This window comes from Vanessa atalanta, chromosome 29, assembly GCF_905147765.1.
Source record: "Vanessa atalanta chromosome 29, ilVanAtal1.2, whole genome shotgun sequence".
Taxonomy (NCBI): domain Eukaryota; kingdom Metazoa; phylum Arthropoda; class Insecta; order Lepidoptera; family Nymphalidae; genus Vanessa; species Vanessa atalanta.
The window spans coordinates 75,047-101,128 of record NC_061899.1 but is presented as its reverse complement, the minus strand read 5'-3'; the positions used below and the strand labels follow the sequence as shown (position 1 = coordinate 101,128).

At 39.9% G+C, this 26,082-nt stretch overlaps 1 protein-coding gene across 7 annotated transcripts in view; it reads right to left on the bottom strand.

Moving 5' to 3' along the window:
* Nucleotides 1-2,337: 2,337 nt before the first annotated feature.
* The window catches only part of LOC125075073 (GTPase-activating protein CdGAPr), a 70,315-nt gene continuing 46,570 nt past the window's right edge, over nucleotides 2,338-26,082 (bottom strand). The window contains exons 1-21 of one of the 7 annotated variants that reach the window (XM_047686657.1): nucleotides 23,657-23,786; nucleotides 15,860-15,963; nucleotides 15,376-15,452; nucleotides 14,776-14,858; nucleotides 13,650-13,779; nucleotides 13,410-13,563; nucleotides 13,094-13,278; nucleotides 12,422-12,513; nucleotides 12,025-12,082; nucleotides 11,819-11,945; nucleotides 11,469-11,647; nucleotides 10,826-11,391; nucleotides 10,650-10,744; nucleotides 10,455-10,539; nucleotides 10,082-10,142; nucleotides 9,007-9,490; nucleotides 8,837-8,935; nucleotides 8,661-8,735; nucleotides 7,312-8,054; nucleotides 6,072-7,170; nucleotides 2,338-5,688 (exon numbers count right to left, since the gene is read on the bottom strand). In XM_047686657.1, the coding sequence (XP_047542613.1) occupies nucleotides 5,610-5,688; nucleotides 6,072-7,170; nucleotides 7,312-8,054; nucleotides 8,661-8,735; nucleotides 8,837-8,935; nucleotides 9,007-9,490; nucleotides 10,082-10,142; nucleotides 10,455-10,539; nucleotides 10,650-10,744; nucleotides 10,826-11,391; nucleotides 11,469-11,647; nucleotides 11,819-11,945; nucleotides 12,025-12,082; nucleotides 12,422-12,513; nucleotides 13,094-13,278; nucleotides 13,410-13,563; nucleotides 13,650-13,779; nucleotides 14,776-14,858; nucleotides 15,376-15,452; nucleotides 15,860-15,963; nucleotides 23,657-23,731 (4,650 nt within the window). In that variant the 5' untranslated portion in view covers nucleotides 23,732-23,786 and the 3' untranslated portion in view covers nucleotides 2,338-5,609. Of the gene's footprint in view, nucleotides 5,689-6,071; nucleotides 8,055-8,660; nucleotides 8,736-8,836; nucleotides 8,936-9,006; nucleotides 9,491-10,081; nucleotides 10,143-10,454; nucleotides 10,540-10,649; nucleotides 10,745-10,825; nucleotides 11,392-11,468; nucleotides 11,648-11,818; nucleotides 11,946-12,024; nucleotides 12,083-12,421; nucleotides 12,514-13,093; nucleotides 13,279-13,409; nucleotides 13,564-13,649; nucleotides 13,780-14,775; nucleotides 14,859-15,375; nucleotides 15,453-15,859; nucleotides 15,971-23,620; nucleotides 23,787-26,082 lie in introns of those variants that run through there. The other 6 variants (XM_047686653.1, XM_047686652.1, XM_047686651.1 and 3 more) reach the window with 6 other exon arrangements.

Below are 26,082 nucleotides of genomic sequence, written 5' to 3'. Positions count from 1 at the left end.
GTGTTTTTATTATAAATAGGACAGAATTATATCAAAAATACCTATAATGACAGCAATATTCGTAGTTTACATGAGGCGCCAGCTTATGCTTAAGCATTCTCGCTGTTGGTAACATTCTAATAATATAATCTCACGTACCAGTATTGCCTTCACGAAAAATCAATATAAATCGGAATTAAATGTCATTAATATTTGTGGAATATTCGTTTCTCTATAAATTAAATTTATTTTGTGTTTTGTTTCGACTTCTGTATATATTGTTTAATTGTCCGAATAGTTGTAATATCGATGCTACGTCATGATCTCTCTCTAGACAGGTTTAAGTTCTAATGTATTCATGCGAATTTATTCATTATAGATTTTTTTATTTGAAATTTTCTTGTAAATAAATAGCTTTTTTATGAACGAGTGTTTTATTTTCTTGTTTTTACGTTGTTTACTGGACTCGACATGTTCCGTTATATACGTCACTGACGCACAATGACTACATAACTAGAATTATAATATACCAAAATAGTTTTTTATAAATCCTTAACTACACTAGTAAAGAAACATTACCCTTGCTTATGGGTCGTTACAATTAGTGACGGAAGTTCCAAGTGTCCGACCGAGTATTTTAATCACTCTTAGTCAATCTTGAACTGAATTTATAAAGGTTTATAATCGTCTCGTCGGACTCTAGTATATTTTTCCGTTTCACAAAAAGACACTAAGAAAAATTGGCGAAAGAAACTCAGCGGAATTATATATTCATTAACTTACCTCGTCCTAATGACGCTATATTGTATCTAGCGTCTTTTAATACTACAGATGGGAAGTTCCACTATACGAGATTTGACTTCTAAGACTTTTCGAAATTAAGTTCTTTTCACAGAAATTACTGTTTCAGTAATACTCAATTTTTTTTTCAAAATAATATTTGTCAATCTCAAGATTTCTTAATAAAAATATATGTTTAATACAGACTTAGTGAAGTTATTAAATTAATATATAAAGTTTGTAAGATTAGGTTTTGTGTTCCAAAATAATATACTTAGTTCGCAAAATCAATACGTTCTGTTATATTCCTACTCGAAGAATAATTACGTTATTTGATTACTTGCAACAAAACATTATCAGCAGGATTAATCCATACCATTCCTCGGAACATTCCCCGTGATAAAAGCGGTAGAAGTTGCAGAGTGATCCAACACCTCTACGCAAAGCCAAAGGATCAAGCAGATCGGAAAGGGTTTAATCGTCGATATTTCGAGCCGCTCGGCATTGAATACGGTCAAATAGAAGAAGCTGGAACTGAATGAGGCTTGAAACATTAACGCCAAGTATTCCGATACTAGCCGTGTTAGATGTTGAAAAATAGTAACTACTGAGTTTCTTGCCGGTTCATCTCGGTAGAATCTACATTCTGAACCGGTGGTAGCTTCACTTTAAATAGTTTGTTAAATGACGATTCGAAAGTGCTTGTAAAAGCCTACTTGAATAAAGTAAAACAAAAAAAACAGAATGTCCTCAAATAGCGGTTAATTCGCAAATTTGTGTATTTTTGGTTGAATTGGACTACGTTTAGCCGGCCACAGTCCGAGACTTTGTTTAGCAAAGACTTAGTTTCAGACACAAGTTTAGTGTTTTTATGTGTCTATATTCTTCCTCTAATGACATAATTATTATGACTCAATGAGACTGCCTCGTTTGTACAGCGACTGGATATGAGGCCGATAAAAAGTTATTTGTTTTTCTGTCGAAGAAATCTCAGTAACAGCCCGGAGTCTAGAAGTTTGTGTGTGTTGGTCCTGCGCCTCAACTCTTCCGGATGTATCGGATTTGCCGGCCCTTCGGATTATGAGTGAGGCAATAAATAGTGCGCTTGTGTTTGCGCACACACTTGAGCACTATAATATGGCCTGCGCAGTTGGCTGGTCTGCCTTGAGATTGACCGCCGAAGCTGAAATCGGTCAGGAGACATTATTATTGTTCTAACTAAACGTGTATCACTAAAAAAGTGATGTTGGTCTTTTAATTAATATTAACAGAAGCTTAAACACAAAATTCTATGATCCTAAAGAACTTTGGTCACCCAATTTTACACTCTTGGGTGATAACTTTTCAGAAACGCTTTAGCATCTATATTTAACTAATTCATTTAAGTAATTGCAGATTTCTAAAATCAGAAAAAACAAATTTTTATGCAACGGGCGTTGACAGGGGATGAATTTTGGAAAATCCTGTTCGTTCGTTCCATAAGCAATTGCTGTGCGAAAGTTCATCTGGCTGTGTTTTTTATGTTTTAACGGAGGGCATCTTAAGGAGGTAAAAAAAAAAACAAATAAAAAACGTAAATAATTTCAATAATACGTTTTTATTGTGTATATTCAATTTCGTTCGCTACTCTAGGGTACAAGCCGGTAGAATTTTTTCATTAAACATCACATAATAAATTACACTTTATAAATACAGCAAAGCTCCGAGGAGTCGCTTAAAGCTCAGTTTGTATAATTACAACACGAGACTGCATTTGGTTAAAACTAACTTGAACTTGCTGTTGAACTTCCACATTCCACTGGCTGACTATTGAAGATAACTTCTATATTCTAACACGACAAAGGACAGCAGATCCAGCGACCTCGGCTTGTGGTCCCAATTTGTAAAATCACATATTCGTCCCAAATGCAGTTCGAGGGCCGCGCTCGTTATATTTTACAAATACCCTTACGTTAAGTTACGCTTATGAGAAATGGATACAATGAAGAACCTTAGAAGATCTTTATATATTTGGAAATATAATGAGAATGACCATTGTTACCTCATAACGCAATGTGACGTCCCTTTTTTCAATAAATTTACTCGCGGGGTTAGGATTAGTAAGCTGGTCCGGCCGCTGAGAGAACGCGTTGTATCTTTGAGATGTCCAAAAATTGTATCCAAAAAGATTCCTATCTTCAATTTGCCGTACTAACAACTAACATCATTTAACACAAATTGGTCAACTAACAATAAATGTTGTAATTTAGCGACAGATTTATATTTTTTAATAAATACTAAATCTCTATTTTTACAAGTGAACAACTCAAGGCCTCATCTCACCGGCCAGACTTTAGACCCAACGTTTTCAAGTTTTGATAATAATATTAAGCTATAAAATCTCACGCTTTATTATAACTGATACTTGTTACCTAAAAAGACTCATCGTTGAGTCGATTGTTTGGTCAAACACATTATTTTTCCACAAATACACAACAATTTACAAAATGCAGGAAATATTACATACATTTGGCAGATTTACAGTCTGTTATATTTAAGAAGAGATTTATTACAATGGCTTAAAAGAAATCCTTTAAAACAACGAAGTTTTTGCTCAATTAACTTCACACAATCTCTAAAATAATTTGTCAATATTGGTTATCTCTTTCTAACGTGTGCGGTTAAAACGAGACAGCAGAAGTTTTCGTAATATCAAATTAGTTTAGAGGTTGTGTGAAGCGAATCGAGCACTGTTTGTAATACGTACAGACGTTTTCAGATAATAAATACTAATTTGACGACAAAATATTCCACCGTGTCGTTCGTATTACGTGTTGTGGTTTAAAAAACACAGAAGAATTTCTTTTAAGCCGTTCAGTAAATTCTCGAGTATATTACAAAACGTCAAAAGCTTTTTATAAGAATATTGAAACATTTCGGGTGAACTGTCGGAGAAGAACAATGCGATTTACAATCAATTCATGTTATTGTCTTAAATTTATTATTTCATAAAACTTTTCATATCTAATCGATACGGTTGCCAGCGAGAGAACTCCCCTACTGGTATTGTATTATCAAGAATTAAATTTCAAATCTATGATTCTTATTTTTTATTAATATAAATTTGTCCATTTGTCATTATTATTGAACTTAATATATATTCTTAATAAAATTCGTCTTGTATTTTAAAATTCAACGTTAGTTTATAGAAAATCGATCCTTGTAAAACAATAAATGCAAATTGTAATATGGCAACACGGCGTTTCTCATTAATACTCGTAGTGTTGCTATATGAAATAATGAGTCTACAGATAAATATGTTTATCTAGTTGACTTTAAGGTGCTGGAGATAAAAATAATTCATTGCTAAGAATATTTTACATTTTATAAGAAGTATTATAAATTAATATATTATTGTTTTAGCAGAAACAGTTATTTCTGAAGACATGACGAACAATTTGTATGGAAATTGAATAATATTTTTTCCCCTCGTGCTTGTAATGCATCGTCCGCGTGCACCCTCGCAGTCGCCGTGACGTCAGGCTTCTATTCGAATACTTTTCCGAAATTGTAAAATAAAAGAGATTCAAATGTTCACAACACATAACACAACTATTCATAGAATAATAGCATAACCATTAATAATACTAGAGTCGTGATGTTTCGTTACCGACTTCGAGAGAAAACACTGCATCACTCGACAGTTCTAAAGGTAACGTTAATAAAAACGAGATCGAACTGACCGTTCCGTCTAAATGAGACAAAGTCAACGCGGAAATGTAATTGTCACTCATTACTGACTAATGTTGACCGTTTATTTTATTTATTTTTGACTTAATTTATCCTCGATGTGCAATGCGATCAAAAAAAAAAAAAACAAAAATTAATTTATCTTTAGTAATCGAAAGACAACTATAGTGAGGATTATATTTTAATGAAACTTGTCTCAAGGACAATGAAAATTCGCTTACGCTGAATATTGTTGCTGTTTGTTGTATCGGCCACTGTGTTTTAATTTTAATATTACCTGTGACCGATTCAACGTCTTCCAATGACAAAATTAATTAATAATTACAGTACTCGTTTCTTTTTCATTGATTATAATTAGAAACAAATGATACAAGAGTTGGCGACACCGAACCAGTATTGTAATGCAGTATTTTCTCGAGTCAAATATTAAAACTATAGTTTAAAAAATAAATAATAATAACAAACAACGATCCCTAAGCTTCCAAGTTTATTACACGAGAAACATAATTATATTCAGTATGGCCATTCACAGTATACATTCAGATCTGCGATCTCGAAATGACGTAACGTTGCTAGCACTCTGCCGCCATCCATCGCTGTCACCATTCGTACAGTTATCTTTAACATTTCATCTGTATATGTATTTATTAAGTTTTGAATGTAAATAGTTCTTATGTATGATGAATACAACTTTGTTGACACGGAATGGTGGCGTTTGAGCTAGACGTATTATTCTCTTGAGTTTTTTATTTACTTTAGAATTAATTAATAAAATTTAGCCAAAAGTAACAATGCAATCAGCGTTTACAAACGAACTCGTAATTAACAAACGGACCCGTGACTCTTAGTATATTATCGGCACAATAACACCAAACCTTTTAACGATCGAATTTATTTTACTATGTGCGGTACACTGACGACAATTCGTTGACAAATTCAGCTAATTCGATTATAAGTAAATAATTAATCTTATCCAACATTAAACACATTACATTTTCAAAAAGCCTTCCAATAAAAACGATTTCAAATAACTTAAGTAATAACGGTTTCACTCGCAACGGGATTATTGTTATTTCGTAACGTTATAACGGTTGACGTTACACGTTATAACGGTGCGAGCGTCAACCGTTGCTTTGTGATTTCTGCTCGAAAATGGCGGCCATGTCGCGAATGTTGTATGAAGGTGAAATTTTTTCTCTCCTGTGAATTTAATTTAGTTGTCAATGTGTGAATTGGGTTGCAGGAACGTTTTATTTACATATTTATTTATTTCAATCTGTTTGAAATATCCATATCCTAAATATAGTAAGCACTGACTTCTAGAGCCCATGACGCATGTCTAATCAAAACAACTACCAACTTTGAATGCAAACCCAACGCTCGTAGAAATATATCAAACATTAACTTACTTATAAAATGTATTGGACATTAGTAAAGCAATTTTTAAATGATTTTTTTATTCAAAAACGAAGAATTAGGAATCGATCGGCGGGATGAAGACTTACATTAAGTTATTTATTATTATTAAGGAGTGAGAAAATACAACAATTATCAGAATTTAAAAAGCTCACGTTAAAACATACCTCTCGTCTCGGCCCCGTTCACTCGCCTCGCCATTCCGAGGCAGCTCGTCACTAGGGCTCACGGGGGACGGTATGGTGTCCAGGTTGTTCGCACTCCTGGCTAGGGAAAAGCGCATCCTCTGCCCGAGGTCGACGGTGTTCCTCCGTTCGAACTTGGGCAGGTCTTCTTTTAACCTCTCACAGTCATTCTTATCGTCTTTTTTTAGTTTGATGCGAGTCAACTGCTCGGGATTACTTCTGAACGATTGGGAGCTGTACTTCTCCCTGAGGAAATTCCTCCTCTCCTCCTTATATTTTTCGATTCTTTCCCGACTTAATTTCTTCTCCGTGTCAAAGCCTATTATATTCTTCAAATCGGTTGGCTTTTGGACGTCAAATCTCTGTATCAGAGATAATTTATTTTCCGTAGTGGGTGTTATGCTTTCTAGTTTCGTCTCCGATTCCTCCATGTTCAAATTAAGGTCTGGGAAGTACTTCGACTGTCGCTTGACGTCTTTCACCTCCATGCTCCTTCGCCTGTCCTTATCGTTACCGAATTCTTTAATGAATGCGTTTTCGTCCAGCGATCTAGCATTCGAATTTTTCGTTAATTTGTAAGTTTTCGGTGAAATGGGCGGAGGATTTTTTGTCTCTTTCTTCCTCGCCTCTCGTTTGTCGTCCTTTCGCTCTAAGGTGGGGTACTTCACGTCGGTCTTAAATTTATCGAACGTGAACGGTCCCTTTTGCTCCGTTGGGCTTTCAAACCGTATCGCCAGCTCTCTGACGTTTAAGTTCTTTGTGGCGATTCTCGGCTTTATGACATTACCATTTTCTCTCTCCAAAGATTCGTTTTCCCCTGTATCTACACTACTTATTTCTACTTTATCACAGATTTTAAGAGTATCAACATTTATATTTTCGTATTCGCGTTGTCTCGTTTCCGCAAACGCTACATTTTCATATTCCGTCTCTCTCTCGGGCGTTTCTAGTATCATAGCGTTAACTTCCTCTATGCTTTTCTTGAAGAACTTAACCTGGCTGTACACACCTACGCCGTTGTCCACATTGGATTCAGTCGGAGTTTCGAGTATGATGAGATCGTGGTCGAAGTCTTCCGGCTGACACGCCTGTTGCGTCGGCAGACTCGCGTCCGTCTGCGGGACACTGGCATCCTCGACTATGGATAGATTTTTCTCCAAATCTATATCTTCGTACACCGAATCCCTCTCATTGGTCGGAGTCTCGCTATTTCCTATCGGTTCGTAGTCGGGAGTTTTAGTCTTGACGGGAGATCTGAACGTTATACTGATCGTTGATTTTATCGGACTCTTCAAAGGGCTCCCGGGCGAGCTCTTGGACGTACTCGACGAGAGATTGATGTAATTGGGTCTCGTGAAGTTGTAGCACTCGTACAACTCATCTTGTTTGTAACTAACGTTGGAGTAGCTCGACGAGCTCTCGTGCGAGGACGTCATCACTTTCATGACGTCACCCTCTTTCTTGTGGGAGTGCTGCTCCGAGTTGGAGGACGTCGACACGGCCGACAGCCTGTTGAGGTTCTGGTAGCTGATGTCGGTCGAGTGTAGCGGGCTGGGCTCCAGACTGTCGTGCAGGTTGTGCTCGGAGTAGTCGCGCGCCATTTCCTTCATGTTCTCGTAGTCTGTGGCTTTCAGTTCGCACTTGAGACACTTCTCCTCGTCGCAATTGTTACAATCGCTACTCTTGATCGTAATCGTGTGTTTGTTTTCGCTGACCTCCGAGTCGCTCTCGAGCGGGTCGTAGACCGGAGTGACCGGCGTCACCGGCGTCGAGTTGACGGTGCTGGTCGTCAAGTTGCTGACGGACGAGTTCTCGGCCGGCCAGTCGATCTTGATCAGCGTGGAATGCCCGTCCTTCCCGTGCCACGTCAGTCGCGATAGAGGCTTGTCCGGATCGGTCAGAACCGGATTGTGTAAGCCGCTGTACCGTGATGTGTTTTTTTGTTTCCTCGGCGAGTTTCGATCTCTGCAAGTTATTGATTAGTTTGTGAAACTTAGTAATGATTTTAGTTCGCGCGCTGTTTAGTGTTAGCGGTGACGTTACCTCGTATGCTTTGTGTGGTGATTGTAAAGTGTATTTGATTATCCTGGAAAAGAATCGGTAGCTATTTATGCTAATTATGTTTTTAGAAGATTTTTTGAAGTTTAATCGACAATAATGGTTCGTTGTCGAACAATCGTGTGTTACGATTTCTCTTTCACGATCCTCAGAGAGACGACCTTCCAATAATACATATTATCTAAATCATTTAAACTAATTTCCTAATTCTGTTTACACAACTCAAGCGCCAAGACAAAGTAAAAATTTCACGTGTAACACGACACGTTTTTGTTCTATGAGCTCCAATATATTGAAAAATATTTTTTCAACTGAACATTGAATCATTCCGTATGGTTTAATTTTAAATATAAATTTGGGGTCCAATCTCGTAGTCTTATGAGAGGGTGAACTCTGTAGTAATAATAATAACAAAACGATAGTTTTCGAATTAGTAAAGACATCGAACAACGAGAACATACATCAAGCGCACACCAACTAAGTAAGTACACACAAGTCGCAGTGAAGGCCTACCTGAGCTTCACGTTCGTCAGGGAGGTTTGGAAGTCGGAGGTCGACGACAGCGGACTGTCTCGATCTTTGCATATTCTGAAATTAGATACAAGCAGACGTTTCACTTTATTTCACGTCATTTTAAAGGAAAACTAGCAACAGTCGGTCGACCCGGTCCATCGAGCGTCGGGTGGTACCTCTTGGCGGGCTGGCCGTCGGCGGCGGCGTCGGCGTCGCCGTCGATGTACCCGAGCTGCGCCACCTGCGCCTCCAGCCTCGCCAGCGCGGCTCGCTTCCTGCAACACGCCGCGCGTACAGAGTGCGTGTGTGTGTGTGGGGGAGGGGGGGAGGGCAGGGCGGGGCTCACCTCTCGGCGGGGTCGGCGTCGGGGCGGCGCGGCGAGGCGGCGGCGCTGGCGGGCGCGGAGTCGGGCGGGCTGGGCGCCAGCGCGGCGGCGTCGTCCTCCTCGCTGAACATGTTGCGGTCGCGCTCCTGCGGCGACAGGCGCAGGCGCATGCCGGCCAGCTCGGCCTGCCACGGCTCGAAGTACGAGTCGCACGAGGCGGAGCGCGTGTGCTGCTTGAGCGGCGCGGCGGCGGCGGCCAGCGGCGGCAGCGCGTCCGACTCCGACGTCAGCGACTCGCACGACTTGGCGGGCCGCAGCGCCGCCGGGCACGGCGCCTGCGGGCAGCGGCGGTCAGTGCGCGAGCTCGTGTGTGTGTGCGTGGGCGTGTGTTTGTGCGTGCGGCTTACGGGCGCGGGGGGCGCGGGCGGCGCGCTGGGCGGCCGCTTGCTGCGGCTGAAGAGGCCGCGCCAGCCGGACGGGGAGCGCTTCAGGGCGCGCTTGGAGCCTGCGACACCGGACGGACGATCAAGTGTCGGTACAAGTGATTGCTCCACATTAGCATGTTTTTTAAATAGTCCACGTCGACAAAACTCACTTAAATTTAATCGTAATTTCTAGAGCAGTTGATTCTGGCCAAAACGTCTATGAGACATACGAAGACTTTGGTCGGCGTTACGTAATGTGATAAATTGGTTTACATCCTACCCAGCAGCAATGATTCAGTGGTTGTTGTAAATAATTGTGGGTTTAGATCAATCTGGTGTTCCTCAAGGTTCATACCTAGGTCCAATTTTGTTCAACATTTTTACTATCGGTAGAGTTGAATACTTTTTAAGCACTTATATCTTTTTATTTACTGCAAATTTGAAACATTATTACAAGTATTTCCCAATTATTACGGCTCACTTCAGAGAGACTTGGCTCGACTTTGGTGTGATGTAACCAGCAAAAGTCTCGAGAGTATTATTAGTGTCTTGTTATGTATCTTTGAAGACAAAAACAGTTATTACACACTAAATATTATCACAGTAACCTTTAATTGCCGTAACACGTACTGAGTGATGTTATAACTTACTATCAGAGTGGAAAAACTCACCTGGCACGGGTAGATCCAGTATCGTGTGGTACTGCGGTAGGTTGTTCGGACCCGACCCCACCTATGGAAAAGAAAACAGACGAACTAGTTACAACACACAGCGATGTACTTAATGACTTTTAAGAAACTAAATACGTCAATAAGTAAATACTCTAGCTATGTAAGGTGGAAGACGGGACTCCAGGGCTTGTATTGGAATCTTATTATGCCACTTTTTTTTACAGATAAGGTTATATAATCCACATTGCTCTCCCCATCATCATATCTCGCCGCTAGGTGGCACTGTGGCAAATTGTGCACCATACGACCGACCGCCATTACTATTGGTATATATTTGAGTACGAAGAATATTTTAGCGGCAAAACCAACTCACCTCAATATACTTGGGCGGCACGTGTCCGGCGGGTCGCAGAGTGGGGGGGATGATCTCCCGACCGCGGCGACGGGCTTCCTCCAGGCTGCGGGGGATAAATACGATCAATTCAAATCTATTTTTACAGGTACATTTAATAATCATATTTCTCATACCAATAATAGTGTTATGTAGCGGGGTATAATGAGAACGTACCTCAACAGCTTGGTGGGAGGATTGAGAGGCAGGCTCTTCGGCCGCCTGCTTATTTCGTTGAGACACCTCAGCTCCACATGAGAGTCGTAGCAGTCCTGCAAGATTACAGTATAAATGGGAGCATCAGCACGCGGCGACCGCGTCGGAAGCGCATCGACGCCAGGGGGGGCACGCACCTGCTCGAGCGAGCTGGGCCCCGAGTCGGCGCCCTGCTCCTGCGCGAACAGCTCCTCGGCGTAGCAGATGAGGAACTCGGTGACCACGGCCTGCACGGCCACGCCCTGCAGCGCGTGCTGCGGCTCGGGCGAGCGCAGCAGGTTGGGCGCCCACACGATGGCCATGTTGCGCGCCGTCATGCCGGTGGAGGCGCTCAGCAGCGACACGCGGCGCAGGTGGCGCGCCAGGTAGGCCAGCGTGCGGTAGTGCGGCGGCGGCAGCTTGACCACGGTGTCGCGCACGGCGCGCAGGCGCAGCTCCTCGGGCGCCTGCACGGCGCGCACGAAGGCGTCGTACAGCTGGTAGGTGCACAGCGGGTTGGGCAGCTCGCGGAAGTACATCTTGAGCAGCGAGGCCAGCGCGTGCGGGTCGCGCTGCAGCGCGGGCGCCAGGTCCACGCGCGCGCCCGCGTCGAAGGCGGCGCGCAGGCGCTGCGTGAGCGCCGCGCCGCCCGACAGCCGGTACACGCCGTCCACGGCGCCGCGCCGCTCGATGCCGCTGGCGCACTCGGCCAGCACCTGCGGCACTGCGGCCGGACCCGTCGGGTCGTCGTGTGGACTTGTGTATTGTATGGACTCGCTATATCGCTCGGATCCCGCTTACCGTCGTGTCCGCAGTTCAGCAGGTGCTCGCCCAGGTCGCAGCCGAACACCCTCTCCCGCAGGATGCCCTGCTGCTTCAGACTCCGCCTCGACGGCCGGGACAGGATGAAGCTTCGGAACAGCGAGATCAGCTTGCCGTGCTTCCTGAGGACGGGCTTGATCGGGGCGACCGCTACTGACCTGAACGTTGAACAATACATATTAATGATTGACTTCGTCGAAGAGAAATCCGCCATCGACTTCCGACTCGTTCAACAGACGAGAATAGAGAGCGCCTCGTGACGAGTTCGACGACGGTTCGGGTCGTAGTGCGCCTGGTGCGCGCAACGTGCGGGTAGTGCGCATAGTTACCCGACGATGGGGGGCGGCTGCGTCATGTGTCGCGGCACCTTGTCCCCGATGACGGCGACGCAGTGGTGGGGGAAGAAGCCCACCCGGAAGCCGCGCTTGCCGCGCCACCACGTGGACTCCTGCGGGCCTGCGACGGTACACACTCATTAGCTGGGCGCTCCGCGGTGGGGTAGGGTAGGGGGGGGGGGACTGTGGCGACGCGTTACCTGGCATGTCGATTATAGATATCATGTCGCCGACCTCGAAGCTGATCTCGTCCCGCGCCTGCAACCAACACACGCTCATGTCTATAAGCCTGGCACGGGGTTGAGTCGGTTACTCGTTGACGGGCCAACACACAAGTTGTATAACTTTACTGTTTACTTCAATAATTTAACTGATAACTAAGATAAACAAATCCAATTTGACGTCAATCGCAAACACAAGATTAGTAAAGCAAATTAAATAACTCTGATACGTGAAATCATTGATCTTGATTAATTGGGTTCGCGAAAAACGGCGCGGCGTGTCCATGTTCCTGTCGGAACTTTGGGACTAAAATTATAGTGGAAATAAGTAGTTCAGTGGAATATTATAATAAAGACATATCGGATTGGATTGGACCTGCGACACGTATTTCCGGACGGAGTAGGCGGCGGCGACGGCGGGCGTGTTTATGGAGCTCGAGTCTTCGTTCGACACGAGCAGCTTGTGACCTGTGGACAACCGGGGAGTACTGACGACTGACCACTCGCAGTCGGGAGGCTCGCGGTATAGTTCACCTCCGAGTGTTCGTCTAACGGAATGACCAGATCGGTCCCGGTACCCAGAATTCCGATTAGACCTAGAATAGTATCTAAAGGGACGTAGCACCTTATCTTCTGAACTTCACGGCGCATTGCCCATATTAGTTATTGTTAATATTTCTTACAGCACCAATGTCCATTGGCGACAGTGACCACTTATCACGAAATGTTCCAAAAAATTAGTCAACTGTGCAGGAGATATTATAATATCATGTGTGGGGGAAAACACAGACACTCTGTATCTGATGAGGATGGAGACTCGGACAAGACCGACAAAACGCTAATACCTCATTAAGTAGACCCAGAATTTAAATCACCAAGAGTATGTGCAAAATTTCAGTTTAGTCAGTCGGGTGGAGGTACCTTACACCTCACTCCTCCCCCACAGAGAGCGAAAGCAGATATATAAAGAAATTTAAATCTTGTCAGTGTTCGATAATTATAACACTATCGTATTCGATTACACACTGATGTACCGAATGAAACTCACCCTTATTGTCCATCTGTAACCAGTTGAGAGCGGGCCCGCAGTTGATGGAGTCGTCCGCGATGATGGACAGGTGGTGCACGTAGTCCGAGATGAGCTGCTTGTACTCGTCCTCGTCCTGCAGCAGCTCCGGCGTCATGGCGTCCTTCAGGTTCGGGAGCCCGGACACTTTACGGTCGTATATACACCTGTAACGAGAACGCGAAGTCGTGGTTATAGTAGGCAACTCTACTCGGAGACGTATCACGACTTCTATAATAGTAACATGAAGTTTGTAAGCAATTTCAGTCCCGGGCCTCGGCTTACTGCGAGCACTCACCGGTGCAGTATGTCGTCGAGCTGCAGGAAGTTGTCCTTGTTGCGGGTGAGCGTCCACTCGCGCACGTCGCTCGCCTCCGTCCAGCTCGCCGACAGCGCGCGCGACGCCGTCGGCGACTCGTTGACGTGCGAGCGCACCCGCAGGCACACCCAGCCTGCACAGACGGCGCGGGTGACTCGGGCGCGGGGGGCGCGGGGCGCGGGGGGGCGCGGGGGGGAGCGGGGCGGGCGAGGGGCTCACCTTCGCTCGGCGAGTCGGCGGGCGAGTCGCACGGCACCAGCGACACGCGCAGGCCGCCCAGCCGCACGCGCTCGTAGTGGAAGTGCGCGCACTCCTCCAGCTTGGGGAAGCGGCACGAGGGGGGCGGCGACTGCGCAATCGTGGTCACAACTTTATACACGCGTGTGTCGCACCGATGGAGATCTATGACCTCCAAGTCAAACATCGGGAGGAAAAACCGGATCGGAGGAGCGTGATGGACTGCGCTCTTCTTCTAACGAGAGGAGACTTTCCGACAGTGAGGCATTTACCGACTGTTACTCGCTTAAGAAAAATAAGGTAGTCATGATGCTATTTTAACTGGATCGTGTTCGTAACGCACCGGGCTGTTTGTGTCGTTAAGTTACTAAAATTAATTTGTTATTGTTTTGTCGTCATATGTCGTTGTTATTGTCGTTAATTACTGTTGTGATAGTTTGAATGACTTATCGTAATAATGGTTAACTAATGCGGAGTGTCGCGCGACTAACTACTCAAAGTGTAATAAAACACCTAGAAAGAACCACTTGAACAAATAAACTGAATTTTATTATTTGTACTACTTACGTTAGCTAATTTAACAACGTAAATACGCGAACAAATATATCTAATGACGACCTTAATAGCTAATGTGGTGTATTCGTACAAACTCTTTTTGTTGACTGTACTAACAGTTCTTTCATTGTACATCTATTTCAATTGACTTAATTCACGCGTTTTGTATAATGAAGTTTTTAATAGTTACTCGTTCCAGCGTAATCGTATCGGCCGGATAAGTCTCTTACTTTTAATAAGAAAGTAATTTTCAGTAAATACATTATTTTTACAAAATAATACAATAAAATATTCATCCTCCATCCAGCACTACTGAACACGCAAGACCAATTTAAAAATTTGCACGTCATCTGAGGAATTGCTGTATCGATGAAATGATAATGGTAGGGTCATTATCATTTCATCGATAGGTCTCCGTAAGGTCCGTTGAGGTCCAATACATATACTTTTTAAATTCATCATATATCATCAAACAGGACGAGTATCCTTAAAATGCTATTCGATTTAAAAGAAAAATTCTTTGGAGGCGCGAGATGTGCGCAGAGGGGCTCACCGCGTCCCGCAGCGCGAAGGCCTGCGCGGCGCCGGGCGCCGACTGGCTCATGGCGCCCGCCAGCGCGCTCAGCGACAGCGAGCCTGCGACACACCAACAGACCGACATGAAACAGCGGACACTGACACTGATTTTGGAAATTAGCGCAGATCGCATTTTAAAACTCCCTCGAGTGACAGGTCATCCATCTAAAGGACAAGTCAAACTTCAGCATTATCAAACATGTGACCCACCCAGTGGTATGGTATGGTATCACCCCAAAATACTGTATATATAGTACACCCGACCTCTCCAGTATTGATCAAATAGCGGGAGGAGTAAAGATAAACAAACCTAAGATTAACCTACTCTATGCGATTTGCAAATAGCTCAGTTGGGTTGTACACAACAAGCAGCTTTTGACTAGTGATACATGTATCTTTATTTATAACAACAACGCTATTTCTATAAAACTACTCATACCAAACATAATTTTTTTCACGAATCGACTACGACAGACTACTTAGATATCAACCAATGGCGTCAATTCAAATCAAAACTGTTTAATGGCGTTGTACACTCGTGGCTCGAGAATCGGCTGTAGGTACATATAGATCTCACCTGACGTTTCTCGCTTGCATTCAGTGTCATTGGGAGTTCTAGATTGACTTCTAGAATCTGGACTGAAGCGCACCGTTCTGAAATGTATTAAAATTGTATAGTTAGATGCATTTAGCATTACATTCTTGAGTCGCGAAAGTTCGTTGTCATTTGGGGAGTCACTATTTCTAACTAATCGCTACTGTACACCAGTAACCGATCGGTTAAGTAACGTTATATTCATTCGACTTAGAAACTTACGAATCCTAATTTCTAGAAACCTTTTCTGAATTATTGCTCGTAGGCTATTCAACCATTCGTAAGCAAAACGAATCGTTTCTGCTACGTATTCATTTACTATACACTAATTAATAACCATAAACAGGTTAAGTATATCAGTTAGGAAACGTTTCTAGATATGACATCCTTCCCCTGCCCCTCGCTTTGAGGTTTATTGATAACTTTAAAAAATATGCGTTTCACCTGCCGGACAGACTGTACATACCTGTGGAAGGTGGCGCGCGAGGCGCAGTGCGGATCCTTGTCTGGCTCGGCGAACGCGCGCGCCGCCAGCGACTGGCACGACATCACCGAGCCGTGGGGGGAGCCCTGGGGGCGGAAACATTATATCATATAGATTATATTTTTACTTGAAAAAACACGATTATATATTTCAGTTAGATGTTACACGCGCAGGCACAGGCGCTCAAGAAATGTCGAGCACTTGTTACGCGACGATGCGCCGAACTTAACATTATTGAGTTTAATATTTTCACGTATACTGGACTCGCGGACAGCGCTGCGGTAACAGACGGCCGGTTAGAAGACCACTTTGGACATCAAAACAATCATCTGAAATGGTCAACTTTACCAATATTAATGATTTTTAATAATCGTTAAACCCAAATAAGCATTTTTTGTTTTCTATGTATAGTGTGTCCCTTGTGTCCGACTTCAAGCCGTAACACAGCCATACAGAGTATCGCTGAGCGGCAGACCAACGATCAGTGTAAAGGGAGGACCACCAGGATAAGTATGGGGAGCGAATATCAATGAACATCCTCTTAATTGCCGGTAATATCTAGAATGTGCTATGGTAGATCTAAGAGTGAATAACACTTAATTTATTATATTAACTAGGGACCCGCACTGTCTTTGCGCGGGAGTAATTTGTTAATAAAAAAAATTAAAAGTGCCCATCATAAGAAAATAATGAGTAGGTATTTATTATTTAACGTCATTAATGAGGAAATTAGACTTTCCATCAGGTGAGCCTCCTAATCGTTCTCCACTAATATAAAAAATACTTCATGTCCCTTGTCTGTCACTCACCTTTCAAACCGGAACATAACTTTTGTAGTGCTTTTTTTATGTAATATAATATATATTACTGTAAAAGATCGAACTAAGGTAAATCTTAAGATTTTCAAAGAATCTTAAAAGTTCGAATCCCAAAGTTTTATGGACATTTACCATTCATAATCGGTAAATCTTAGGTTTTACTGGAAAATCTTAAGATCTACCGTAGTTCGAGCTTTTACAGTAACATAATATATAACACAAATATTCTACCGCCAAACAGTAATACTAAGTATTACGGTAGAATATGTCGAGTGGGAGGTGCCTAAAGTGTAAGGGGGCGTCGGGGGGTAAATAAATACCAATATTAAACTAATCTCGAGTATCAAGTAGACAGTGAGGAACGCTCGATTGTCTTCGGGGTTCAGCTTGCGATATCCACGAGCCACGTGCTCTGTTAATCAGCGTATTAATTGAAAAGTAGTTTCAATTGTATGCGGTTGTTGCGCATCAATTAAAGCAATTAAGATCAATTAATATGCACATTGAATACTTCTCCCGAGGTTAATCTTATTCTCAACAGACGAACACGCGCCCGTCGTACGATACTAGAATCTATAGTTTCTTGAACATTTTAAAGCTGGTAATATATTATTTTATATTAAAGATTGGACTGCGTAGAGATATTTATGGACATGCGCTCTTCGTAAATTCGCTTGTCCTTGAGTAATCTGTACGAAAAAATATTTAACAAATATTAACGATTGCCGCCTGTCGGACATTGGCCTTGGGAGAGCTTTTCCCGGTGCTGCGGTTGACGCGCTTACGTGCACGACTGATGGATAAACTCTTTCCGGTCGTGTCGAAATTTCCATCTCATTTATGTGGGTAGATTTGTCGGCACCCGCTATTGTGCACTAAAATATTGTTAAGAATATTCTGTGAGACCATTAAGGAGTAGGGATGTATTTTAATATTTGTTTTGTAACTCTGTCATAATATGGTCATAATAATTACTTGTATTGTAAATTCGTTAAACATAACTTATAACTGTAATAAGTAATATATATATTATAACACTGGACACTAATATTAGTGGTTCTTCTTGGCCAGACTTCAAGCCATTCTTAGTAATAGATTTAATCCGAACCCAATTGGTCATGTGTTTTGTATATTATAGCAACAATCAAAGTATTTGGATTGACTGTACCGTGGTAAGTCGAACTTCAAGGGACCCGAAAGACCCGAAAAAAACGAGTTATATAGGTTTCGTCGTTTCTTCTTAAATACGTGATTGGAGGTAAATGTTAAACTTATATATAGGTACATTTAATTGTACTTTACTGACGGACTATCGAGTGTCTGGCTGGTTCTTCTCGGAGGAAACTACTTTTCGAATTGGTGCTAGCTTTACGTGTAATTCAACACAGTAATATATGACGATCCAAAAGTGCTTCTATGAGCCTACTTGAATAGAGAATGTTTTATCTTTGACTTAAAGTTGTTTATATTCTATCATACCTAATCGTGGCTCACGGCAATGAGATATCGCTCTCAATTACGTAAACTGACAATATACCCAAGAGTTATTGCACTCTCGTAAAAAATATTTCTAAGATAGTAATGTGTATGGCTCAAATTATTGTATTGAAGTTATTTTTTTCTTTGCACTGGAGAGGTTACTAATTTAAACTCCAGGCATATAACTAAAATATTATTATTATTGTACATGCAAAATGGAAAGAAAAAAATATATATATATATGTCCCGCTGAGTTTCTTACGCCGGTTCTTCTCAGGTCCGAAGTGCTAAATTCCTGTGCATAAGCAAGTGTAAACACTTCTATATTGAATGAAGATTTTTGACTTTGACTTTGATTATGTCGAATTATCGAGGACACAAATTTCGAGTATTGGGGCTTGAAGGCTTTCGACTTATTCAGATCCAAGACTTCCGAAACTCTACTATTTTCTTAACTTTAAATGTATTTAACTAACAACACGAACATTTGTCAAACGTCATAAAGACAATAAAATTTGTCATGCTTTACTTATCTTATATATTAATAGCGTAAACCGATTTTTGTCCCGCGGCTTATGAAACGATTACTGCACGTAGAAGATCGGTTATGGTGTTATTGTGAAGAGCTACAGCATCTATGTGCACAAAATTAAAGAGGATTCTTGATTGCAATTTACTAAATAGTCACGATTTAAGAAATAATTAATTTTAGAAAGAGCGAAAAAAAGTTACCGGCCGGGTAGAGAGCGGCGCTATGGCTGTATAAAAAAGAACAAACGTGCGAACAGGCGTCAGTTTTCAATAAAATTAAAACAAAACGAAAAATGTCGTTGGTTTGGAAATTCCTAAAAATCTGTTGAATAAACGCGAAGTTTCGCGGCGACCCACTAGTTATATATTAATAATACACGACTAATGCATTGCTGATAACAAAACATTTCGTGAAACTCTCAAGTGTCGGTTTCTTGTTAAATCACAGAATAATATAATATTACATTTACCTTATTGTTTTAAATGTTACGAATGTATAAAACTAAAGTTGGTACATAAGTATGTTCGTCAATGTATTACTCAGTACCCACTCATGAGATATTCTATCGCCAAACAGTATCACTCAGTCTTGTTGTGTTCCCGTTTGAAGTTGTTCGGTGATTGAGTCAGTGTAACTTCAGGTACAAGGGACGTAACATCTTAGCTCCAAGGTTGGTGGCGCATTTGTGCGACGTAAGGAATGGTATCATGTTATGTTATCTCTTACTGCGTCAATGTGTATGTGACCACTTAACATCACGTATTACATAAAAAAAAAATGTTCGCCACATAAAATTGTGCATATTATAGTGCCAAGTGTTTGCTAAACAGACACTGTTTTTACTCATTCCTGTAGACCAGAAATACGATACGACAGAAAACCTCTTTCCTGTAAGAACTTTACGTGCTGTCCGAGCGGAGACAGCCAGTCGCATTTTCGTTACTCAGAACCTTGGGCAGCGTCGTCTTATACGCTCGCCACCAGTGACACATGCCCGTATTCTCGCGCTATCGCTTCCGAGACATGAACACATAACATAAACTCTGTAAATAGGTTAACAGGCGTTTCTATCGCTTCAAACGGCGTTTTATTGCCCATGAAGAAACCCATATAAATTTACTATATTGTAAAATCCATAAGTAATAATATTGTTAAGTTTAAAATAATCCGTATTTTATGTTTTTACTTAACTTGTGCCGGTAAATGGGCTATCTGTCGGTAAATGGTCACCACCGCACAATGACATTGGTAAAAGTCTGCTCTAAAACCATAAGCGAAAACAAGGTATTGCGTCTATAAGTTAAAATTATATGATCAATCTTATGGATTTATTCTCGGGAAAAAACAAGTAAACTAAAATAACTACTCTTTATAACAATACCGGTGTAACGAATAAGTTTCCTAAAATAAAAATACGGAAATCAGACGTGACTGGAACTTTTACGTTAACATCCATTTTTACGAAGCAATATTAGACGACTTTGTAATGGCATTCTTCCTTACGATTCTTGTTATTAAATAAAATGTTAAAACAATTATAATAGTATTTTGTATTAGAATTAAACTATTTAGTTAAAGTTGTGGTTTCTGCCGGTGTCCTCACAGCTGTTGATTTTTCCGATATGAATCAGGCCAACATTTACATCGATGCAGTCACTGTCGCATCACGTATGAAACACTGATATTTTTGCAACCCACTGGTCGTATTGACTATCAAACTTGTCGGGAATTTAATTTGACAAACGTTTATTTCTGAATTGCTTCTCCAGTACTTAATCCGAAGGCATCGGGTTTTCAATATTAAAGTCAGGGAAATCGAAACTTTGCCGTTTCATTGTAAGGAACGCCTAAATTAATTCAAGGGCTCGATAAGAAAAAATATTTAAAAAAAAAAAAATCATTTAAGACAAATCAAAACTCCTTATAGTAATATTATTAATGCGAAAGTAACTCTGTCCGTCTTTCTGTTGCTCTTTCACGGTCAAATCATTGGTGCGAAAAAGCGAAGAAAATTTAAAACACTTATGTATTTTACTTTACTGTAGGGCTTTGGGTCCGTCTGGATAGGAACCACCCACTCCTCACTCTACTGCCAAACAGCAATACGCATACGATTTGCAGAGTAATTAAGCCAATGAACTATAGGCACAAGGGACGCAACAACTTAGCTCCCAAGGTTGGTGGTGCAGTGGTGATATGAGGATGATTATTCAATAATTCTTACAATACCAAAGTCTCTGAACAGTGGTGATCACATACATTCAGATTTGCCAGTCCTATATGAAATATAAAAACAAAATTCGGGATCTACGAGTCGATAGCCTTTTCATTGAGAGAGGTTACAGACTACGCAATAAGCGTGCCTGAAATTGCAAAGAGCGAAGTCACAATAACAGCAAATTCACCAAAGACTCCTGAGTTTTGATTGAAAATAAAGTGTTTATAAGATATTAAAATAATCAATAAATTTTATAATATAGTGAATATTTAAAGTGCTAACATCAAAACAGTGGATCTGAAACTATACTGAGTTTGTATCAAGTTGCCAAAGCGAAATGAAACAGCACTGAACGGATAAATCTAGAGATACTGTTGTGGTTTAATTAACGTACAAAACCATCTTGCTATAGTTTTGTATGTTCTCTTAATTTAACTAGTATATATAGATCTTAATAAATATAATTTGCACACTATAATTATTTTGATTTCTTCCCCGGTGTTGCTGGAAAGTGATTTCCAGCAACACCGGGGAAGAAATCTTGGCCTATAAAAATTTTAAATCCCATGTCAAAGAAACATTGTTAAATAAGGCATATTACTCAAGACAAGAAATATCAAACATAAAAGCGTGGATTTACAATATGTTGATTTCCAGTAAGGATATAAATAATTTTATTTTTTTCCTCATCCTTAATGGCATTCACATCTCTTGTTTGTGAGACGTAACTAGTCAATTACGACTTTCTATGAAAGTAACACGCAGGGAAAGTGTTCGGTGTTTAGCTTTGAAAAATATCAGAGATTTGTTCTAGGACACCTAAATCAGATAACATATAATGGGGCCACAGACATCACAAGACAATAACAGTATAAATAAATTTTATTGGACCTTATTGTCACCCTGAAATCTGTAACTGGAATGATGGAAGAGTAATTAATGAGTTTCTTATTAGTTCTTCCCTGTAGAGTCTACATTCTGTACTGGTAGCTTTACTTTAATTCAACACTGTAACGAGACCATTCAAAAGTTCTTTTATTAGCTGACTTGAATAAAGAATATTTCGATTCTGATAACTGTGATGGCCATAGGTATGCATTAAGGCATCATCATTTAAGTTTCCTAAGTGCACTGTGTAGATTATTTGTATTGAATTGTAATGTAAGTTGAGTACTCAACATTTAGCCTAGTCTCATATTAAAATAATTGTAAATACCTGTAGTGGTGAGTCGTCTTATACCTTCACCAGCCAATGTTACTTTTATCACTAAACATTGAGTATTCTCACCAAGTACATTTTGTTCTTTTTGTAAGACAAGTATTACTACTTAAAAAAAAAATCTATATTAATTTTGGAAAGGAATTAATAAATGTAAACTAACTCATAAGCTGCCGTCGAAGATGTTATGTCACATGTTCTTTTAGTTACACTCCTACACCATTTACACCCGAACATAATATTACATGCTGTTACTGGTGAATATATGGTGAGTGGGTGACTCAATGGCACTCAAAGGCACCTTGAGTGTATTATCACCAATGATAATATCAAATCACATCAAAATGTACTTTACTCAAGTAGGCACTTGTGGTTTAACAAGAGTGCATGTATTTTTAAGCTATCACAAGTTAAGTTGTCTTATTTCAATGATATTCTGCCACATGTATATCCACCAACCCTTCTCATTGCAGCAGTGTGGTGTAGCCTACAGGCTTTCTCCTCAAAAGAGAGAGGAGGCCTTAGCCCAGTAGTGGGACATTCATAGGCTGTTAGTTTATCACAAGTTCAGAATATGGATTCTACCAAGAACTGACACAAAATTACTCTTTTGTTTTGAGAATTGCAAAAATGAATTCTAGTAATAGGAACTGACTATTTATATGATCTTAACATTTACATTCAAATTTTTATTTATATTAACAGCTGGATGAGTCTAACTTGAGGTTTAACAACTTTTTTGTGTCAAAGATATATAACTTACCACTAAGACTGTTAACAGCAAAGTTTTTAAGTATAATCCAAATTTAGTATATTAATAGTATCTTAAAAATGGTACCACTTTGTCTACACTTGATCTGTTTAAGCCCTTAGGCTGGTGTTTAATCTTATTAATCATAATAATCTGACTCCGATGTATGTCCATTCCACAAAAAAAAAACAACCATCTCAAACGCATGCTAATTCCTCTGACAGAGTAAGCGGAACAGATACCATAAAGTAACTATGAAGAGATCACACAACCTTGTGACTTAGGGGTGCCATGCTTGGGGACTACCAATGTGTTTATGTACATTTATTTGTGGAAAATGAATCGCAAGTATTTGTTGTGTTCTTACACTGAGTATGAATTGATTAAACAGAGAAATATGTTATGAGTATATATACTCAATGTCTATCGCAAACATTCAGAGTTAAATAAACACCTTGATACACAACTCATGTTTTTTTTGTCGTTTAATACATATTAATATGAGAAACAGTTGGAACTACAATGAATGTATTTCAACAAAACTTTTGTCTTCAATAACACACAAAGTTCTTTATTAATAATTTTGGATGCCACTATTTAAAGCATGCAACATCTGTCAAAAACATCATAAAACAGGCCTTATTATAATTTTGTTAGAAGTTCATAATAAGGAAGGAAATTAACAAGAGAGATGCAGAAATTAAAAAAGAATACGATAAAACATACAGACAACATATAGTCAGGCAGCTACTGGCCGCTCACATTCTGTCCGCAGAGCAGCCAGCCGTCGGAGCAGGCACCGAACACTCTTCTCATGATCGAACAGCAGTCATACATAATAATATCGAGCCTACCGCCATTTGAAAGAGAACTATACCACTTTACAATCTAGTTATGCGTCGGAGATATCTGGTCGTAGCGCTCGGTGTACTCGCTGAACACATTAAATATAAACATTTTTACGGTTCAAAAATGGTATCGATTGCTTGTATTAAGTTACTTTTGGCACTCAACTAAACATCACTATTGTGACACCGGAATCGGATTTCACAAGATTTTTGCAACTTCACGCTTCAGTACGACACTGCAACGGAGGAAGAAGTTAAAAAAACTCACTGCATCAACACATTTCGACATTCAAAACAATATTTACTGTGAAACTGGGCTGCAAACAAAAATAGCTGCCCTAAGGACACACGCAGCGACGCGTTCGCGATGTGCACCGAGTATCTTCGTGTTTCGGCGTCGTTCGATCGACATCAAATCGTTATAGCGACTAAATTAATTCAGGAAAAAGCTTTTTCACCGAAATTAATGCGAATCGTAACTGCGGGACATAATTCGATTTGACAGCACGCCCCTCCGCCCCGCGTAGCAATTCTGCCAGAAAGCGGTCGATCGTGGTGTTGCCCGTGTACAAATTCGCCCGCATTGTGTGGAACTTGTTATATTTTCCACACGGTATTCTCATTACTAAAAATAATTTAGAATAAATATATAAAAATATACCTATATTATTGTTTTGACAAAATTAAAAACAAACACATTTTTGAAAATCATAGATAAGACTAGTACGGTTAGGGATGTGTAAATGAGTACTGTGCAGACCTTACAAACGGGAAGTGAATTAATTAAAAAACAAGTTTAATATCCGTCGAGGTTGGAAAGCAACGAATCAATTAGCATTTAATGACTTAGTTCTTTTAATATGAATGTAGATATTAATAGACACTTATAATATATTAGTCATGAATAAATCTATTTCATATATAATAATAATTATGAAATTTGTTATTTCTTCTGTTCTAAATTTTTCGATCTATATTTTTTTGGTCGATTGTTGTTTTTTTTTAAACATAGATACATTTTTTTTACTTTTTTAAACATATATTTTATATTTTTTTTATAATTATTCAATGTCAGATGAAAAAAAAACAACTGCTCGTCCTGCACCTGTAATTTTGCATTCAATTATGTATTTAGTTTTCTTAAATTGACGGAGGATTATTATTTTTTAAACATTTTTTTAATTTCAACTTTTCGTTTCTGTTCCATGTTCATTTTCTGTTCGTATTTCTTTAAATAAATAGACATTATCAATTTTTAATTTAACTTTATTTTATTATATACTATTAAATATTTACTAGTTGAGATTATACCTAATTGTGTGTCAAGAGTGATATTAATCTAATTGTGATTTATATTTATCGTTATCAGATATCCAAACGCTTTGACCATTTGAGTACTTTTTTTTAATCGATCGTGTTTTTGGCAGAACGCCTTAACTTTAAGTTTAGTTCTTTTATAAAGTATTTGCGTGGTAAATTAAACTTAGATTACCAGTTAATCATTTCTTTTGTTCTAAAGCTATAAACCCGTTACTGGTCAACGAATAAAGCACGGAATCGTTTACGGATAATGAAATAGATTTAGAAAACTGTAATTGAAATTATTTCACAGTTTTAGTGTTTTTATGAATACGAAGGCGTTGAAACAAGTTAATCTATAACTACAAAATAAACTATAAACTTAGTTGTGTTTCGTATATATATATTTATATATGTAATGGAAGTTTTAAATTGGAAATAACTAAATGAATTACATTATTCTATTTAATGTCCAGTTTCGTGTTGTTATAATTAAAATATAATATATACCAAAGTGAATATAAGTATATTTAAGTAATATGTTTAAATAAATATATTTTTAGTATTATTGAACTGCACGTCTCGAAAGCATAGCAGAGTCCTGCTCTACGACTGCCAGAAAATAAGAATGGCGACTGAGTCAACTTTAGTGATTCCTAATATACTTACGTAGCACTTCTAGATAAAAAATACACTGATGGCAAAGAAATATTTAGTGTGTGTAAACAATGTGATATAGTTGTTTGAAAAAAATGTCATTTATATTAAATTTTTGTATTGAATTTGTCTCTCGATTGAGGAAATTATTTAAGTCGCATGCAGATAAAAACGTCGAATAAGTACATTAATATAATGTCGCGATAATTGAAATATTGAACGTTTGTTATGTTCGCTCCATGTGCTTGAGACGCGTCCGCATGACGCAATAACATAATTGTCTGTGGGAGGGCGTGTTCACTGTTCAGGGTACTTGCTTATGATCTACACATCGCAAGGTCGTTTGAATATGAACTTTGAGGACAATTTCATTGCATTTGTTAT